Source organism: Natrix helvetica (genome assembly GCF_964273705.1).
Source record: "Natrix helvetica genome assembly, chromosome: 15".
Taxonomy (NCBI): domain Eukaryota; kingdom Metazoa; phylum Chordata; class Lepidosauria; order Squamata; family Natricidae; genus Natrix; species Natrix helvetica.
The window spans coordinates 5,806,475-5,820,423 of NC_138565.1; the positions used below are offsets into that span (position 1 = coordinate 5,806,475).

General features: G+C 45.4%; 2 protein-coding genes across 4 annotated transcripts in view; both read right to left on the reverse strand.

The window, feature by feature from the left end:
* Positions 1-2,387: 2,387 nt before the first annotated feature.
* MEGF9 (multiple EGF like domains 9) overlaps positions 2,388-13,949 on the reverse strand; it is a 43,759-nt gene continuing 32,197 nt past the window's right edge. The window contains exons 3-7 of one of the 3 annotated variants that reach the window (XR_014176518.1): positions 9,090-9,229; positions 7,203-7,346; positions 5,192-5,464; positions 3,441-4,321; positions 2,388-3,363 (exon numbers count right to left, since the gene is read on the reverse strand). Coding sequence is in view for 1 of the 3 variants with exons in the window: in XM_081967281.1 (XP_081823407.1) it covers positions 3,876-4,321; positions 5,192-5,464; positions 7,203-7,346; positions 9,090-9,229 (1,003 nt within the window). In the remaining 2 variants the exon portion in view is untranslated. Of the gene's footprint in view, positions 4,322-5,191; positions 5,465-7,202; positions 7,347-9,089; positions 9,230-13,949 lie in introns of all 3 variants that reach the window. The other 2 variants (XR_014176519.1, XM_081967281.1) reach the window with 2 other exon arrangements.
* The window catches only part of COL27A1 (collagen type XXVII alpha 1 chain), a 203,511-nt gene continuing 199,106 nt past the window's right edge, over positions 9,545-13,949 (reverse strand). Inside the window, exon 62 of the transcript XR_014176514.1 lies at positions 9,545-9,578. The gene's annotated coding sequence lies outside the window, so the exon portion shown is untranslated. The remainder of the gene's footprint in view (positions 9,579-13,949) is intronic.

Consider the following 13,949-nt stretch of genomic DNA (forward strand, 5'->3'; position numbering starts at 1 on the left):
TGAATTTAGCGGTCCCTGAAGTCTGAAAGATTGGTGAGCCCTGCTCAAGAGTACAGTTTTATCTTGGTCCCAAGTCTATTTTTGTCTCCTTTCTTGCTCCGTCCACTGAAATCCAATCCATTTTTGATCCGGGATGCTTTTCCTGCTAATAGTCCCTTTTTCCAAATGTCGAATTCCACTGAGGCAGCCTACCAGGCAATTTCTTCAATACCAAACTGTGCTGATGAAAGTTGTTTTTCTGTTCGTCGAATAAGTGTGACACTGCGTGGGAAGTCATTTCACGCAATTTCCTTCTCCAAGCCCTGGAGGAAACCATTTTTACATTTTCTGCCCTCCCTGTAGCCTAAGAGTTAATGTTAATAAGATGCGTTGCATGGAGCAAACAGGATTACCCAACTCCGAGGCGTGAATTCATACGGGACTCTCAGCTTCGAGCACTTTAAAAATAATAATAATAACCTCTCAATAAAGCAGATGAAACACTGGTGTTTTAATCGATGTGTGTCCCTGAGATATCGTGAGTTCTCTTTCCAACCTTGTAAGATTGTTGATATTATGTACTTTGGGTATTGAAACATCTGTAAGAAAGCTCAGAGTACCAAGGACCACACAATCGTTGTTGTTCTCTTCCTTTTCCTCCCCCTCCTCCTTTCTGAAAACCCTATTCTCCTCTAGCCCTGATGATGTTACCTAGTTGGGTCACAAAACGTCTCCAAGAAAACAATTGAGCTCAGACAGCACCAAGGACTCTGCAGATCAATGGCTTCCAGACTATTGCTCAAAATAATGTTTTGCTGTTGTTAGTTGTGAAGTCATGTCTGACCCATCGCGACCCCATGGACAACGTTCCTCCAGGCCTTCCTGTCCTCTACCATCCTCTGGAGTCTGTTTAAGCTCACGCTGACCGCATCGGTGACTCCATCCAGCCACCTCCTTCTCTGTCGTCCCCTTCTTCTTTTCCCACCATTAGGTTCTTCTCCGGGGAGTCCTTCCTTCTCATCAGGCGGCCAAAAGTATTTGAGTTTCAAAATAATGTTATTTGGAGTTATTTAGCGAGAGGAACCAACTTCTTAGAGAAGAGGGTTTGGGCTAATAGTTCTTGATCCCGCGTTGCCTACTGATAAGAAATACTGAAGAGAAACCAAATGAGACCAAAGTCACACCTGGCGAGACCCACAGCCTGGAGAACGGAGAATATGCAGCAAGAGTAATCTAATGCCACCCATTCAGATGGCAATCTCTGTCCTAGACCGTTCTTCTAGATCAGGGGGGTCAAACTCGATTTCATTGAGGGCCACTGTGGCAGCCCACATGCTCTGCCAGCAAAAATGGTCTCCCGAGCTCCGTTTTCGGCTGCAAAAGTTTCCTGCAACCAACTACCAGCGAAAATGTGCTGGCCCTCCCAAGCGCCATTTTCATTGGCAGACGCATCGCACATTTTGGTTGCTAAGCAAAAGCGTTGTTAAGTGAGTTTCACCACATTTTACAAGTTGGTCACGCCCACCCAGTCACATGGCTGGTGTGTGTGTGTGTGTGTGTGTGTGTGTGTGTGTGTGTGTATGTATGTATGTATGTATGTATGTATGTATGTGTGTTAAAACCCCTGGTATGCCCAAATATGGGAGGAAGGTCACTACTCCCTCTTTCTGTCCTTCGGCTTATCACAGAAGACCATGCAGGCAGAAAACCATATTTTTATTTTTAATGTTGCCTTTTTATATTTGTGTTGTATTTGTACTGATAAATAAAATAGATCTATACTAGTCTCCCTTTATTTATTTATCAGTACAAATACAACACACACACACACACACACACACACACACACAAACATATATATATAGTTTAGGTATGCTGGTCTTGTTGTATTCGGGTCTTTTCCCATGTAAGATTGAGATTGTCTTGGCAACGTTTCAGCGAGGTCTCACTCGCCATCTTCAGGTTGGGTTTTGGGCTAAAGTGTGATCAGAGCTGCCAAAGGAGAAATCTGCATTCTCCTTCCATATCTGTTGTGGCCCGCCAGCCCCCTGCAGAGCTGGCAGCAGATTCGGACAGTTATCAATATTTCCCTGAAAGATTGTGGCAACTCAAGCAGACATCTGTCGGAATCTTCACAGACTGTTTGTGAAGCCTTGCAGACTGGGAATGACCATAATTTCCAGCCGTATAAATAAAAGAGCGTTTGGGGGACTAAGATTGTGATTTATGCTTTCTCAGGAAGCCTAGAACAATGTCCTAGACCAACTTTGTATTCAGGGGAACAACTATTCCTCAGCTCTACCTCACTATCCTAAATCCTTGCCTCCTCCCCCCTGCCCCCCAAAATCACAAAACTCTTGTTAGGTTAAAAAAAAATCCTTGAAATAACAAGCAGGAAAAACTGGAACTTAAAGATGCAAACAACTTGTATTGTTCGACGAGGAGAGATTCTCAACACACCTGTTTCGCCTGGAGTCCCAGCTCCAGATATTCACCCTCTAAATTTACAGCATTTTAATACAATACTTACTTTCTCCCACCCCAAATCTTAGCTTAGGTCTGGTTTCATTTGGCCTCATTTTTTTTTTAAACGATGCCATGAACTCCTGTACAGATTAAAAAAAAAATCTTAAAACAGTTAAAATTCGACACCTGGTTTTTTCTTCTTTTGTACAAATAGTTACAAATGCAGCTGAAGGAATCTGTGTTCACCTTCTGTATGCATACCGTTTCTTCTCGAAATACGGTTCCGGGGGGAAAAAAACACCTCTTGACTTCATCTTTCACGCTTCCTATCTGGGCAAAGTATCCAGCAATCGAAGCAAGAGGGAGCAGCAAAAAAAAAAAAAAAGCCACGTTTCACTTTTAAATAACATTACCCGCTTGGAAGGAACTATTCACAAAAGGATGGAAAGAGCACGCCTAGGTCCCTTTCTCGAAAGTAGAGGAGAACGAAGGAGTTACGCAAAACTTTGGTCACCGTTCTTCCGCCTGGATCCGTCAATCTTTTTTTTTTTTTTAAATAGCAAAACTCGGACCGGGAAACACAACAGGAAATGAGGGAAGAAGAGGGGGAGGGTAATGAAATGGTAGAAACGGTGGAAAATAAAAAGCAAGCAAAAGATTTCACTGGGTTTGACAGTGGCTGAGGGAAAACTGAAAAGAGGGGGTATATGTCCCAACAAAGGGAAATAAAAAGCAAGCAAAAGATTTCACTGGGTTTGACAGTGGCTGAGGGAAAACTGAAAAGAGGGGGTATATGTCCCAACAAAGGGAAATAAAAAGCAAACAAAAGATTTCACTGGGTTTGACAGTGGCTGAGGGAAAACTGAAAAGGGGGGATATGTCCCAACAAAGGGAAATAAAAAGCAGACAAAGATTTCACTGGGTTTGACAGTGGCATAGGGAAAACTGAAAAGGGGGGATATGTCCAAAACAAAGGGAAATAAAAAATGAAACACTTTTGATTCTTCTCTTCCAAACTCTGTCCCTCGATCGCTTTTCCAACAAGCGCTTTAAAAATTCCGTTTCCAGTGTCCGCTTGGGTTTTCTGAGTGGCCATGAGATGGTTTCTGAGTCTCTTCTATACAAAAATATATATTTGAGCAGCTGTTTCTTTCTTTAAAAAAAAATACAGGCCAATACCCACTGGGCCAACAGAAAGGCCGAGCTGAATCCAATCCGTAATTTTCATTTGACTCGCCTCTGGTCATTCTCCGACTCTTGTCATGTTGGACAACGGACAGGAAGCTCGGCCAACCCAGGAAAAAAGAAAACATCTAGTTCTTTCCGCAGGAACCATCCAATCTTCAACCCAAAGCGCCCTGGCACTGATTCGTCCCAAGCGTAAAAAAACAAAATGAGTTCGCAACCCGTACAATCCCTGCCTGCATTCGTCACGCTTTGTAGTTATGCATCGGCGTGGCCAGCGTCAACTGTCCGTTGGGCGCCACCTCGTTGGCGTCGTCTTCTAGCAAGCCGGAGATGTCCGCGTTGGGGATGCTGTCGTGATAGCTGCTGAAGCTGATGTTGTCCTCCTTCAGTTCGATGGTCCAGAAAGGAGCGTTCAGCTTCCGGTTCTGGTATTCGCGGTAGGTGTAGACGGCGCCGACAAAACCCATCAGCAGGACCACCAGGATGATGATCACGATTAGGATGATGATGTTGAACTGGGCCCAGGAGACGTCGGCCAATGTCGACGTGCCGTTCTCCGAAGAGGGACTCGGGAAGGCCGGCTGCACCGTAGGCCGCACCGATGTGGCGTTGAAGGCCGTCGTAGGCGAGACGGTGGACGCATTGAAGTTTGGGACTGTAGGGATGAGCCTCGGGGCCGGAGTATATTCTACATTTAAAAAAAAAAATAGGACAAAGTGAAGGTTATTTTTTTAAAATATATTTTTATTCAACAGTTTTTTCCATTTTTAAAAAACATAAATATCATCTACATCGTTACACATCCATTATATTCCTTTTATCCGTACATATATACCTTTATGTATCTATATCTATATCTATATCTAATCTATATCTATATCTATCTATCTATCTATCTATCTATCTATCTATCTATATATATATATATATATATATATATATATATATATATATATATAAATCTATCTATCTCTATCTCTATCTCTATCTCTATCTCTATCTAAATCTATCTATATCTATATCTATATCTATATCTATATCTAATCTATATCATATCTATATCTATATCTATATCTATATCTATATATCTCTATCTCTCTATCTCTGTATATCTGTATATCTAAATCTATATCTATCTGTATCTGTATCTATATCTATATCTATATATCTATAGCTATATATCCATATATCTATATATCTATATCTAAATCTATCTCTATCTATATGTCTATATCTATATCTCTCTATCTATCTATCTATCTATCTATCATCTATCTATCTATCTATCTATCTATCTATCTATCTATCATCTATATATCTGTATGTCTATATATCTGTATGTCTATATATCTATATGTCTATATGTCTATATGTCTATATGTCTATATATCTATATATCTATATATCTATATATCTATATATCTATATATCTATATATCTATATATCTATATATCTATATATCTATATATCTATATATCTATATATCTATATATCTATATATCTATATATCTATATATCTGCTAGAACGCGCAAATCCAACAGGAGAAAACCCTTTACCTTCCTTGGTGCAGTTTGCTCCTTCCAAAAGTTTGGTGTAGCCTTCTTGGCACTTCTCGCAATGAACCCCGGCTGTGTGGTAGAGGCAACCCACACACTCGCCCGTATCCGCCTTGCAGACTGTCGGTGAAAGGGCTGGGTCCACATTCCCGTTGCATTGGCATTTCAGGCAGATGCTGTCCGAGCTGTAGTAGCCCTTGTCACATTCATTGCAGAGAGGGCCGATGTAGCCAGGACGGCAGTCATCACAGGTTGCGGTTTGCTGACCAGGCTCTGATTGGGTAAGAGGGATGTTAGTTAGTTCAACAGCTCCTGTTTGCTACAGGGGTGCTTTCCGCATTGCCAGCAGTCAGTCAAGCGGGATATGTACTTATGAAGATGCAATGAGGAGGAGGAATGGAAGAAGAATGGAAGAAGAAAGTAAAGAGGAGGAGGAAGAGGAGGAGGAATGGAGGAAGAATGGAGGGAAGAAAGTAAGGAGGAGGAAGAGGAGGAGGAATGGAGGAAGAATGGAAGAAAAAAGTAAGGAGGAAGAGGAAGAGGAGGAGGAATGGAAGAAGAATGGAAGAAGAAAGTAAGGAGGAAGAGGAGGAGGAATGGAGGAAGAATGGAAGGAAGAAAGTAAGGAGATGGAGGAAAAAAGAAGGAAGAATGGAAGAAGAAAGAAAGGAGGAGGAGGATCAGGACGAATGGAGGAAAAAGGGAAGAATGGAGGAAGGAGGAGGCATGGAAGAAGAAGGAAGAATGGAAAAAGAAAGAAAGGAGCAGGAGGAGGAGGAATGGAGGAAAGAGAAGGAAGAATAGAGGGGGAGGAGAAATGGAAGAAGAAAGGCAAAAAAAGAAGGAGGAATGGGAGAGGAGGAGGAGGAATGGGGCAAGAAAGAAGGAAGAATGGAAGAAGAGTGGAGGAATGGAAGAAGAAAGGAGCAGAAGGAATGGAGGAAAAAAGAAGGAAAATGGGGGAAGGAGTAATGGAAGAAGAATGGAGGAGGAAGAGGAATGGAAGAAAAAAGGAGGAAGAATGGAGGAGGAAAGAAGGAGGAAGAAAGTAGGAGAAGGAAGAATGGAGGAAAAAAGAAGGAGAAGAAAGTAGAAAGAATGGAGGAGGAGGGGAAAAGAGGAAGAAAGGAGGAAGAAAGGAGGATGAAGAAAGAAAGAGAAGAAAAAAGGAAGAATAATGGAAGAGGAGGAGGAGCAGGAGGAGGTGGCAGTAGTAGTAGTGGTGGACGACAGAAGAAAGAGAAGAAGGAATCAACCAAAAGCTTTGAGACCAGATCCATACATGAACTTGATGAGATAACTGACAAGAGATGGATCCTAAGAAGATCTCTGGACAGAAACTCTGGTGATCCTGCTGGGTTTCGAGCAACTCCGTTGTGGGTGATCGTTCTCACATAGCTGAGCTGGCCAGCCAGAAGAGGGAGATGTTTCTCCATCAAGGGTGAACCACCCTATCTGTCAATGCAACCAGAGGAAGTGACCAGCAGAGGGAGATGAAGATCCAGCAAGGACAACACCAGGGTCTATTGCGGTGTTGTTGAAGACTACGGACTATTCTGCCACAACCACTTGTCTACAAGACTTATACATGCCAGGTCTCCATCCTGGGCTCCATAACGACCAGATTTAACAGAGTTGGAAGGGACCTTGTAGCTCATCTAGTCCACCGCCTTCCCACCCAAGCAGGGGACTATCCCCCATTTCTGACAGATGGCAGTCCAGTCTCTTCTTGAAAGCTTCCAAGGATGAAGCTCCCACAACTTCTGAAGGCAACTTCTGTTCCATGGGTTGATGGTTCTCACCGTCAGAAAATTCCTCCTTATTTCTAGGTTGAATCTCTTCTTGGTCAGAGAGTCCGTGGGACTCCTTCCTTTCTATAAGCTCAAATTAGATCAGCCCTAAAGCCCGCCATGGCCCGCACAGCTCCCACAGCTTCTCCCCAGACGCCAACCCAAACAGGAGGTCTCTTCAACCCGCACTGCTCTTCCACCTTTTAAGGAAACCACCTTACTTATCTGACAGCGGCCGCTGGAAAACTCGGTGGAGCAAGGACAACGGACGCACTCGTGTTGCTCGGAGCGGTTGCGATAAAATTGTCCTTTGCAATTCTCACAGTAGGTGCCTTCGGTGTTTCCATGACAATGGAGGCAAGCGCCTACGTGCCAAAAACACAAACAAACAAACAAACAAACAAACAAAACCCAACAGAAATGACGCAGCGGTTTGGAGGCGAAGCGACATTTCGTGAGGAGACGTTCGAGTTGAAATAATCTGTCTCTGAACTTTTATTTCAGAATAACAGAGTTGGAAGGGACCTTGGAGGCCTTCTAGTCCAACCCCCTGCTCAAGCAGGAAACCCTAAACAATTTAAGACCAACGGTTGTTCAAACTCTTCTAAAAACTTCCAGTGTTGGAGCATTCACAACTTCTGGAGGCAAACCGCTGCACTGGATAAATCAGGGGTCCTCGAACTTTTTAAACAGGGGGCCAATTCACGGTCCCTCAGACTGTTAGGGGGGCAGACCACCTGGGGGGGGGCATGGCTAGGTGGTCCTGTAATTAGGTGGACATGGCCAATTTAGCAGTCCATACATTTTTGGCCTCTCTTGCCTCCAGTAGCATTCTGCAGGCCAATAATGTTGGCCTTACCTTCCAGATGCAGCCCGCAGGACTCATGAAGGTAAGTCCTGTGCTCGGTTGAAGGGTAGGGGCGTGGCAGGTGGGTGGGGCAATTTGGGCGGGAACAGCCTCATGGTCCCATGCAGGCTGGATTAATGGTTTCGGCGGGCCATAGTTTGGATGGATGGATGGATGGATGGATGGAGAGAGAGAGAGAGAGAGATACAGAGGGAGTAGCTAGAAAAGAAAGAAAGAAAGAAAGAAAGAAAGAAAGAAAGAAAGAAAGAAAGAAAGAAAGAAAGAAAGATAGATAGACAGACAGATGGAAATTAGATAGAAGACATATAGAAGACATTAGATAGATAGATGAGAGAGAGAGAGATACAAAGGGAATAGATAGAAAACAGAAAAGATTAGATAGATGATAGATAGATTGATAGACAGACAGACGGACGGAAATTAGATAGAAGACATATAGAAGACATTAGATAGAGAGATGTGTGTGAGAGAGGGGGGAGTAGATAGAAGACAGATAAAAAAGATTAGAGATAGATGATAGATAGATAGATAGATAGATAGATAGATAGATAGATAGATAGATAGATGATAGATAGATGATGGATGGATGTATAGATAGATAGATAGATAGGTAGGTAGGTAGGTAGGTAGATAGATAGATAGATAGATAGATAGATAGATAGATAGATAGATAGATAGATAGATAGATAGATAGATAGGCAGGCAGGCAGGCAGGCAGGCAGGCAGGCAGGCAGGCAGGCAGGCAGGCAGGCAGGCAGGCAGGCAGGCAGATAAGAGCGAGAGAGAGAAATGTTGGTACAAAGATGAAGAATTCAGATTTTCTCTGGGGTTAAGGTCTTCTTTAATGCCAAAGAAATGAGAAAATGCTCCAACGTAGGCCCAACATTAATGCTTTACATTATAGAAAACAGGGCTGGAAGGGACCTTGGAGGCAGTAATTTGAGGTCCTCGGGATTAAATTATGGCTTATATTATGGTTTGAGTTGAGGTTCCTCAAGCTAAGCTCGTGGTTAGTTCTTCTGGCCAATCTAAGCTGCTTTAGGTTCCATCAGAGTATAGTGAGATGGACCTCCAATGACCAAAGGAAGGATAGTCCTGCCTTGTGCTAATCCTTCTCCTCCTCTATGATCTGAGCCAGATTTTGCCATGATCAGTTCTTCCTCCTGGAGAGCCCCTTCCAGGAGGAACCTGGAGATAGGCCCACTCCTCACAAAACAACCCCATAGCATCCCCGATTTACCTGTCAAAGGATCACACTGCAAAGAATGACCGTTGCACTGGCATGGACGGCAGGCGGTCCCGTTGAATTTGGAGAAGCCTTCCTGGCACTGGGCACATTTGATCCCCGTGGCTCCTGCTTTGCACTGGCATCTTCCAAGGCTGTTTGGAAACAAAGAACCAGAGATCAAAGAGGAAGCATTGTGGAGGCGCCTTTGAAAGCAGGGTGAAGGAAGAGAAGAGGAAATGGAGTCTAGGGGGGCGGTGCTCATCTCCGTTTCAAAGCCGAAGAGCCAGCGCTGTCCGAAAACGTCTCCGTGGTCATGTGGCCGGCATGACTCAACTCCGAAGGCGCACGGAACGCTGTTCCCTTCCCACCAAAGGTGGTCCCTATTTTCCTACTTGCATTTTTCACGTGCTTTCGAACGGCTAGGTTGGCAGAAGCTGGGACAAGTCACGGGAGCTCACTCCGTGACGCGGCGCTAGGGATTCGAACCGCCAAACTGCCGAACTTTCTGATTGGCAAGCTCAGAGTCTTAGCCCCTGAGCCACCCTGTCTGTTTTATCATTATAAACGACCTTTCTATTTAATTCATACATAACAATACTCTTTCTTCATCTAATTTCTACCTCTTATCTCTAACCACGCATAGAATCTATTCCATAGACTTAACCATAGTTTATTCCTCAAGCTGAAGGGAGGAGCAGAATTGGCTTAACACGGGAGTGTCATCCCGCTAGAAATCCGATGTCAAACACTTCCATTTGAAGGAGGCCACCTCCTCTGGCTCTGTGCTTCCAAATTCTCCCCTTCCCAGTTGACCCAGAAGGAGAAGGGAAGTTATTAAGCATTTGAAAGGGACGTTTGGGTGCCTGAAAGTTCAAGTTTTAATGCCGGTGTGGCAGGATGTTCAATTCACTTCGGATGGCTGGAAGCCACGGGCCAGAAGGAAATCTTTCAGAAGAGACAGAAATCCTGGCTTTGCCCTCTGTCCCCCCCCCCCCCGGCCGACTCAATGCCTCTATAGAATGAACCGTATGACAAAATCCCCTTTCATGGCTGGCCTACTGCAAAAGCTCTTTCTCTGTTTATTCTTCCCCAACCCTCCCCTCCGCAAAACTCAAGCATTCGCATAAAGCTCAGGTCATAGAGGCATAGAGCAATCTGGAAAATGATGAAAGAGAGGGGGGGGGGAGGGAAGGGAGGGAGGGAGGGAAATGGGAGGAGGGAGGAAAAGAGATTGAAATTCAGTAAAGTGTTCACCATAGAACCAATCAGCCTTAAAATAAAGTTTATTTTGGAAGGGAAGGAAGGAAGGAAGGAAGGAAGGAAGGAAGGAAGGAAGGAAGGAAGGAAGGAAGGAAGGGGGAAGGGAAGGAAGGAACGGAGGAAGGAAGGAAGGAAAGGAGAGGAAGGAAGGAATGGGGGAATGAAGGAACAAAGAAAGTAAAGGAGTGGAATGGAGGAATAAAGGAAGGAAGAGCGATAGGTGATCAGAGGGAGAAGGAAGGAAGGAAGGAAGGACAAAGGAAAGAAGGAGGGAAGGAGGGAAGTGAACGAATGGTCTCCTGCAAGCTCCACTCCCCTTTCGCTCCTCTTTTATTTCCTCTGGGAGGGGCCATTCATTGTCCACCTGTGGCCTTACTCCCAAGTTGACCCCTGTTCTTTAGCTCTTCCCTTCGTCTGGCAACTCTGCGCATGCGCACACTGGGAACAGGCTCCAGCTGTTCTTCTGCCTCACTGATCTCCGACTCCGAAGGCAGCTGATAACTGTCGGACGGCCCTGGCCTCATCTCTGCCTCCGACACAGAGCCCTCATCAGAACCTTCCCCAGACTCCAGGACTGGCCCAGGTTCCTCCCCAACCTCCTCACTGTCCGAATCTGCTTCCAGCTCCGCTGGCTGCTGGCGGGCCACAATAGGGACATTGAGGGTTGTTTGGCACTGCCTCTTGCAAATGCCTCAACAATGGTCACCTCAGCCACGGGCCTGGCTCAGAAGTGATCCAGGAACAAGGAGGAGAAGCCAAAATCAGCCAAACAAGAGGAGGGAAAGAGAGCAGTCCAGAGCACGAGGCCAAAGACCAAAGACCAACTGAGGACTGGAACAAATCTGAAGATGGGGAGCTCTTTGTCTTCCAGTCCAGCCAAACTGGGACACACAATTTTCTTTACAAAGGAGATAATGATGGCGCTTTCCACTATTCCTGCTATTCTGTTTTCTGAATCCAGACAGGAAACAGCGAAGCAGTGGAGACCGAATGGCAACTGGGAGACGCGTTTATTGATGGAAACACTTATTATTGCCCCGGTGAAATTGGGAAGCCGGCTGAGGCAGCCGTGCTGTGACAACCAAAGTCCATTGTCCAAGCCCTCCCTCGGCGTCCCTCCCTCTTACAAAACTGCCCGAAGCAAACACCCCCCGAACGTGGAAGAAAGGAAGGAAGGAGGAGGGAGGGAGGTAAGGGGAAGGAAAGAAGGGAGGGAGGGAAGGAAGGAAGAAAGGAAGGAAGGAAGAAAGAAAAAAGAAAAAAGGAAGGAAGGATGGAAGAAAGGAAGGAAGGAGGAGGGAGGTAAGGGGAAGGAGAGAAGGGAGGGAGAGAAGGAAGGAAGGAAGGAAGGAAGAAAGAAAAAAGGAAGAAGGAAGAAGGAAGGAAGGATGGAAGAAAGGAAGGAAGGAGGAGGGAGGGAGGTAAGGGGAAGGAAAGAAGGGAGGGAGAGAAGGAAGGAAGGAAGGAAGAAAGAAAAAAGGAAGAAGGAAGAAGGAAGGAAGGATGGAAGAAAGGAAGGAAGGAGGAGGGAGGGAAGGGGAAGGAAAGAAGGGAGGGAGGGAGGGAAGGAAGGAAGAAAGGAAGGAAGGAAGAAAGAAAAAAGAAAGAAGGAAGAAGGAAGGAAGGATGGAAGAAAGGAAGGAAGGAGGAGGGAGGGAGGTAAGGGGAAGGAAAGAAGGGAGGGAGGAAGAGAGGAAGACAGGAAGGGAGGAAGGGAGGGTGGGAGAGGAAGGAAAGAAGGGAGTGAGGAAGGAAGGAAGGAAAGAAGGGAGTGAGGAAGGAAGGAAGGAAGGAAGGAAGGAAGGAAGGAAGGAAGGAAGGAAGGAAGGAAGGAAGGAACACTCCTTCCTGATGGGAAACAGATTTTATTTCTTTCATCTTATTAGATAGAAAAGTTTTAAAGAAGTGACTGGCCAACACTCTCTAAACCAACTCATTCCATTCACACACCCAACACAGCCAACCACACCAGGGGCCTCATCCTGCCGCAGTTCACCCAAGGGCAGAGGGGGGGGGGAACCAAGCTTGGGTGCTTAGCTATGGCTCCCTGCGGTGCACAAGCCCAAAGAATTGGTTTCATTGAGTAAACGAAGGTCAATTAATCATGGGGCTCCGAGACGGGCAAGACTTAGAAAAATACATTCGTTTTCTATCAGTCCTTTAATTTTTCCCTCCTTCTGTTGCTCCCTTGGGCCATGCAAAGAGTGATGACCCGTCTTTGGGCCTGGCGAGGCTCGGACAAAGAAACCAATGTCCTTACACGCCTGGTAGATTTTAAAAATCCATTTCGGTCAAGATTTACTGCCTGACACTTCTCCTCCCTCTCTCTCTCTCTCTCTCTCTCTCTCTCTCTCTCTCTTTCTCCTTTCTTTTTCACCCTCTCTCTTCTTTCTTTCTCTCTCCCCCCTCTCTTTCTTCTCTCTCTCTCTCTCCTCTTTCTTTTTATCCCTCTCTCTTTCCTTGCTCTCTCGCCCTCTGTCTCTTTCTTCTCTCTCCTCTCTCTCCTCTTTCTTTCTCTCTCCTCTCTCTCTCTTTCTTCTTCTCCTTTCTTTCCTTCTCTCTCTCTCTCTCCTCTCTCCCTCTCTTTCTTCTTTCTCTCTCTTTTCTTTCTTTCTCTCCCTCTCTCTTTCTTCTATCTCCCTCTCTCCTTTCTTTCGCTCCATCTCTCCTTTCTTTTTCTCCCTCTCTCTCTCTCCCTCTCTCTTTCCTTGCTCTCTCCCCCTCTGTCTCTTTCCTCTCTCTCCTCTTTCTTTCTCTCTCTCTCCTCTGTCCCCTCTCCCTTTCTTCTCTCCCTCCCCTTTCTCTCCCTCTCTCTCTTCTCTCTCTCTTTCTTCTCTCTCTCTCCCCCTCTCTCCTCTTTCTTTCCCTCTCTCTATCCTTGCTCGCTCTCCCTCTGTCTCTTTCCTCTCCCCCCCTCTCTCCTCTTTCTTTTTCTCTCTCTCATCTCTCCCCCTCCATCTCTCTCTCTCCTTCTTCCTGCCTTCCGTCAGCCTCACAAAATGGCTCAACGACCCCTGCACAAGATGCTCCATGGGGAGTCATACTCCGTCTTCCTCGACCGACCTCTCGCCTCCTGGTGGGGGAAAAAACACACACCCTGGCTTGATTTTCAGCTCAATTAATCTGGACGTTTTAGGAAATAGGGCAGTCGGAGGCCAGGATTGCCCCTTGGCAAAATGTCTCAATCATGTCTGGTTTCTGCCCGGCCCCAAATTTGAAACTCGGGAATTTAATAACAGCTTCTGTGTTTGGAGGAAGTGGCCTTTCGCACAGGGCTGTCGCCCACCCAGTTCTCTCTTCGCTTCAGCATCTCTCAAACCATCCTCTCCATGAGAAGAGAATACGAGAGAAACGAAGATCCTGAGAGATTAAGAGAAAAATGGTTGAAAGGAGGAAAGAACGAAAAGGATTTACCAGCAGAACAGAATGAAACTTAGTACATGTAGCCAACGGTCTATATATTCAATAAAATGTGTGAGATGTAGATTAAAATTGCTACTTGCGGATAACTGATTCAATGAAATGTTTACTATATAAAATTAAACTTGAGGATACGCATTATGAATAGTAAAACAGGATCGTAGAGGGAAAGGGTATGTTAAATTTGATTAG